The sequence below is a fragment of the Manihot esculenta genome, chromosome 5 (assembly GCF_001659605.2).
Source record: "Manihot esculenta cultivar AM560-2 chromosome 5, M.esculenta_v8, whole genome shotgun sequence".
NCBI classification, from domain to species: Eukaryota; Viridiplantae; Streptophyta; class Magnoliopsida; order Malpighiales; family Euphorbiaceae; genus Manihot; species Manihot esculenta.
In genome coordinates this window covers 29,782,187-29,788,330 of record NC_035165.2, presented here as the reverse complement: position 1 = coordinate 29,788,330, position 6,144 = coordinate 29,782,187, and the positions used below count along the sequence as shown (strand labels likewise).

The 6,144-nt window shown below is 29.6% G+C and overlaps 1 protein-coding gene across 2 annotated transcripts; it reads right to left on the bottom strand.

Annotated features, from left to right (window-relative positions):
• Positions 1-1,356: 1,356 nt before the first annotated feature.
• Positions 1,357-4,961, bottom strand: LOC110615774 (adenine phosphoribosyltransferase 1). Of its 2 annotated transcripts, none has more exons than XM_021757868.2 (7): positions 4,721-4,961; positions 4,059-4,178; positions 3,863-3,973; positions 2,937-3,029; positions 2,597-2,746; positions 1,986-2,044; positions 1,357-1,668 (listed from the first exon to the last, which is right to left on the bottom strand). In XM_021757868.2, the coding sequence occupies exons 1-7, from the start codon at positions 4,929-4,931 to the stop codon at positions 1,618-1,620; spliced, it is 795 nt and encodes a 264-aa protein (XP_021613560.1). In that variant the 5' UTR covers positions 4,932-4,961; the 3' UTR covers positions 1,357-1,617. The 2 variants fall into 2 exon arrangements, with proteins under 2 accessions (XP_021613560.1, XP_021613561.1); XM_021757869.2 differs by having other exon boundaries at positions 4,059-4,175.
• Between the last annotated feature and the right edge of the window lie 1,183 nt (positions 4,962-6,144).

Here is a 6,144-nt window from a genome sequence, read left to right as displayed (position 1 = left end):
ATTTTTATGTTTTAAGAATTTTATTAATTCAATTTTTTTAACTTGAAAAATTAAGTCATTTAAAAAATAAATTTTTAATTTTTAATTTAAAAAAATTTTATTTTGAAAAAGTTACCATTTTATATAATTTTATAAAAATTAATTTAAATTTGAATAGAGTATTTTATTAGAAAGACATATACAAAAATTAAATATTTTATTAACAGTCACAAAATATAAAATAAATTTTTTTATAAAAATTCAATTATTTTCTATTAAATTTTATAGTTTGGAATGGAAATTTTTTTTAATATATGATTTAAAGAAAATAAAATTATACATTTTACAAGAATTCATTTAAAAAATAATATCAAACAGAGGGATATAGTGAAGTAAATTTTTTATCAGGTTGAATCAAGCCGGATTGGTTCACTAATTTTAGGCTGATCATCACCAACTTGCAACTTTAGTCACAGGGGTCAGCATTCAATTAATTTTAACTAAAATTTTAATCAAATTATGAATTTGGCTAAAATCGAACCTAATCAAATCAAATCAAATATTCGATCAGTCGGTTATTTTAGTTTACCAAAGCAAAATTAACCGAATTAATAACAGAAAACCAAATAATTTTAAAAATCACTGACTTGTAACAAAATCAAACTGGTATACTTCCCCTATTGAAATTTGATTAATTTGGTTATAACCAAACGATAGACACCCCCCACTGTTTTTGGCCAAGGGCTCCCGTGCGAACCCAACCTGAACTATGATCAATGAGACTAATTCCCCACAGTTCAATTTGATTTCCATTTGATTCAGATTGAAGTAATTAAACTATTAAAATAAAACTTCAAAATTTCTTTAAAATAAAAAAAGAAATTCAGCTCTAGATGATCGGGTCACTAATTCTAGTCTGGCTCAACATTAAGGGAGAGTAAGGACTGTGGCCTACCAACCTCTGGACTAGCCTAGCTCCTAAACTATTGACTAGTCTAGTTCCGGTCCTAACTTTAACGAGCAAGGTCAATCCGATTCCAAAACAGAACCAGGCCCATGGCCATGTCTACTTGGGATCTCTAGCTCTCCTAGGGCCTTGGCATTGCCACCAGCCTAAGCAATTCTTTTATGTTATAGCAAGAGAAATGAAGAAAGTCAATTTTTTCACAGCATGCTTAAATTTTATGGTGAGCTAAAGAGGGAGACCAATAGTTGTACCCGAAAGAAGGCTAGGAATCAAGCTTCAAGCACAATAAATATTAAAAAGGCATCAAACAAATGTTCACACAGGCAAATAGGCAACAGAGGGCTGGTGTCTATGAAGGGATAACAATGGTGTCTCATTTTTCATGTTCATGCTCCATATACCAAACTGGATGGGATGCAAATGGCATTTGATTTATCCAATCTATTCATTTCCCCAGAACCAGAACTGAAGGGTGATGATTCCACTACTGTTTAGTCCATTGGACATTCGCCATCAGCTTAAAATTACAGTTTAATGCAACCAAGCCATAAGTTCAAAAGAAAAAGGAAAAGAAGCATCAAAAGTTCCGCATACTGTTGTCCAATCCTTTTATTACCGAGTTCCGTTCACCTCATCCAAATTTTTAACACTCGTAGAAATTGGTTTGTCTTCTAACCGTTTACAAGAACAAACAATGGTTTGTCTCCTAACCGTTCCCGACCCTGAAATGAACAAGAAGAGCACATATAGTACATAAACTAATTAACAAGTTATGAATGGTAAGCGAGTCCATGACTAGATCTAACTTTGAGAAATTATTAGACGGAAAACAATGATGGTAGAAGACAGCAGATAATTTTTGGCAGAAAAATGAAAAAATCAAGAGAAGAAAGCAACATTCTCTTGAAAAAAGAAAAAGAAAGCCAAAAACTTTTTCGAAGAGTTAAGGCTCTCCAATCGTGCAAGATTAATATTGATTAGTTGTATCAATAGTTACCAGCCACGCAGGATGTACATATCATGAGAATTAAGGACATACCTTCAGCTCGGGCAATTCAATGACACAAGCACATTCAACAACATGTACACCGACACGCTCTGCAATAGAAAACAAAAAAAATAGTTGACGGTATGAAGATGCATAAACTGACTTCACAAAGAAGAATAACAAGGAGGTGATAATTTAACAACCATCAACAAGACTGCAAACAACTAAGCATGCTCTCAACCAACATTTAGGTGTAGGAAGCCAAAGGCAAGTGACACACATCATTAAAACAAAACAAATGGCAATAACCTACGCATCAAAACATCAATGCATAAAGGATAGTCATTCCATGTCTACGAAAACCTAACTCTTGCAAGTACAACTGTCCTGCAACATTGATAACCCTAACTTCTGCTTAGATGGGCTTCCCAAATAAGATTTTGATTGCCAGATGCCAATTCAAATAATACATTCCCTCTCCTCCTGAAAGCGACAAGAACCCCTTTTCATTTGGAAAGGAAGACAACAGTAACTGCACAAGCCCATTCCACTTATCTAGAGTCGTAAACCAAAATTACATAAATATATAAAGGTAGATATATTTAAGAATAAAGCAGGCAACACTGATAAATTACACTAGAATTTAAGCTCTAAAACTCTACCAAGTAGGCGGATTGCTGCACATAACGTCCCTCCAGTTGCAATGAGATCATCTATAACCAATGCCCGTTCTCCTGCTTGTACAGCACCTACATGCATCTCCATTGCATCTTTTCCATATTCCAATGAGTACTCCTCTGAAATAACCTCCCCTGATACAACAATTAAAATTCAAGTATTAAAAGCATAACCCTAAAAATAATAAATGCGAAATTGAAACATTGCCACTAGAGTACATTCTCAAGTTCCTGGAGTAACCAATCCAAGATTATCTATCATCCAAAAACTCCAGGAAAGAATAGATTAATATGAAATAAGAAAAATCATATGCAAAAGCCATACCAGGCAACTTCTTAGGTTTCCTCATGGGGACAAACTTTGCGCCAATAGCCAATGCAATGGGAGGGCCAAATATAAAACCTCTGGCTTCAATACCTAAACATGTCAAGAATGTCAGAACAATACAAGTAATACAACTACTTTACGAAAAGTGAAAAAAATGCCACTACTACTCTAATAGAGAAAATAAACTAAACAATTTTCATTTCTCTAAGTTCTTTTTTCTATTTCATCCAGCAAAAAGAATTTTGACTACTTTTGCTAATTGCACTTCTCTTCAAAGCGGCCATTTTTATTATTGGGTTTACTTGCTTTCAGTGCATTAGTAATATAAATCACATCTGCTCTTTACGTTTCAATATATGTTAGAATCTTGACAAAGTACTTGCGTTTGTAGAATGACATTTAGTGACAACTATGCACTACAGTCAAGTTTGTATAGCTCTTATTCTCTTTGCTTATTGAAAAATTCATTTAATCAAGCTTACTGCCCGTACCCGCTTTTGCCGTCACCACTCATATGCAACTCCACTTAGACCAAAAGATAAGAAACAAAGGCATCTGCATTTCCATCCAACAACCAAACTACAAAACAAGTTTGGTTTGATAGAAAAACGGTAATAAACGAAAACCAAAAGTGATTGTGAACTGCAGAAGGCCTATGAAGGTTTCATCACTCACACAGACAACCAACCAAAAGCAATGTCGAGTTTTAGAATATTTACTTAACTCCTAATAAATTTGGCACTTCGATAACATGTCAGAGTTTGTAATAACAAAGGAACACTGAAATCAGCTAGACCTTTGAATGAACAACAAATAGACAAAATCTCAATCTCTTCCAAGCAAGAATTAAAATTGTGTAATATAGCGCAGAAATCAAACTACAAATTGAAAGCTTAAAAAATAAAAGCAAATGATAAAATAACCTGCTACAACAGAAATTTTTTTCCCTTTGTATCTATCAACAAACAAATCTATCGTGTCCTTAAACGCCTTAGTATCGAGAAGCAACGTCGTTATATCCTGAAACAAAATCCCTACCATCCAAAAAAAAGCCTCTGCTGAGTGCTAAATCAACAAAACCAAGTGAAGCCTCAAATCCAACTAAAGAAAGAAGAAAACCTTTCTTGGGGAAATCAGGGATGACCCTGATTGAAGAAGAAATCCTCGCCAAGCGAGGATCTTTCTCGTCTTGAGCGGCCATTCCCTGATGTTGTTGTAGCGGCTGCGACTCGGTTCCTGCTAAACACCAAGTGAGATTTGTCACAAACAGGGAGGGAGAAGAGAAGGGCAAATATTCTCTTGACGCGTAGACCGACAAAAGCAAAGGCTCCGCCAATGAGGTTAAAAAAATTTACAATTTCATTCTATATTATAAAAAATTTATTAATAAGTATTTTTATTTTAAAAAATAATTAAAATATTATTAATATTTTAAACAATTTATTAATTACTTTTTTTATTAATTTTAATTGTTAAATTTTTTAAAAAATAAAATATCATATAATTTTTTTAAAAATTTTAATAATTAATTAATAAAATTTTTAAAATTATAACATTAAATAATAAAATATTTAATAATTAAAATTAATAGAGTAATTAATTAAATATTTTAAAATATTAAATATTTTAATATATTTTTTAAAATTAAAAAATTAATTAATAAATGTTTTTACAATATCGAGAATTAAGTTATATTTTTCTTTTTTCCGAAAATACCCACTGCCTAAATTAGTAATTATGAAAATTTCGGATCGGATGTGGATGAGCAAGAAGGAACTTACCACCACCACCAGCGGAGGTACAACTGAGAGAGCGGAGGGCCGGTCGGGAATTGTGCGAGCGACTGGAGGAGGGTTGTCCCGCAGGTGGAGCTGGAGCTGGAGGGATCCAAGAAAAGAGTGGTGTTTTTGAAGACGGAGGTAGAAGTTGGTGAGAGGTCGGTAACGGTGGCGAAATCCAATTTGGACAACGGAGAAGCAGCCTTTGGAGCATTATATTCAACTAAGCTTGATTCGAGAAAATCTCAACTCAGCTCCAATAAATAGCCGTATTTTAGTTTTATTTATTTTGTCTTATTCAGCTACTGCATTTTTCATGCCTTTTAAAATTTTTGTAAGGAAACAATGAAATAATTTTAGAAAAATATTACTTATTTTGTGGGTTTTAGTGAAATTAATTAATTAATTTTTTAATTTTTAAATGAATAAGTTTTAAAGAGGTTTATTAAAAAGTTTTGGATATAAATTTAATTAATTCTCAATATTTTTATTTAATAATTAAATAAATTTAATTTTAAATTTTAAATTAATTAAATTTTTATAGTCAAATAAACCATTATCTAATAAAATATTGTTTTTTAATAATAAAATATTATTTTTATATAATAACATTTATTTTTATAATTTTAAAATTATTTATTATATCAATATATTTATAAAAAATTTGATGATAATTAAAATATTTTTTTTATTTTTTAAATATTAAAAAAAAATATTATTAAAAAATAATATTATATTATATTATAATTTATTTTACTTTTAACAAAAATGTAAAAATTTAATTAATCTAAAATTTTAAATTGAATTTATTTAAATTTTAAAAAAATATAAAAATTTAATTAAACTTATTTCTAAAAAATTTTATATTGTTAACTTGAAACGCTTTCAACAAAAATTATTTTTAACCCAAAAAGGTTAAAGATTTTTTTTTCTTTTAAATTACTTTTAATTTTTGGCATTTTAAATATTTTGTACTTCTCTAACGGTTAAATTTGATATGAAAAACGTTTTTAAAATTAGATGGATTTTTTAATATACTTTTAAAAAATTAAGGGATTAATTAGTTAGAGAGTTTTATCTTTGCTGTATACTTTTATTATTTAACATTTTAGATTCTAAATAGAATTTAGCGGAAAATGTCTTTTAGTTAAAATTTTAAATAGACATAAATTATTAAGTGTTTTTTTAATATTAATGATAAAATATGAGATTTATTTTTTTATAAAAAAATAACTAAAATATTATTTATTATATTTATCATATTCATTGGAAAATATAATATAATTAAAAGATAAATGGATTAGCAATAATATAAACAAATTGTAATATTAGGAAAAAAAATAAAAAAATTTTAACACTTCACTTAAAATAGTAAAAAAAAATTAATTGAAGTGAGATAGAAAGTGATAACCGCTCAGCCTCTTTCC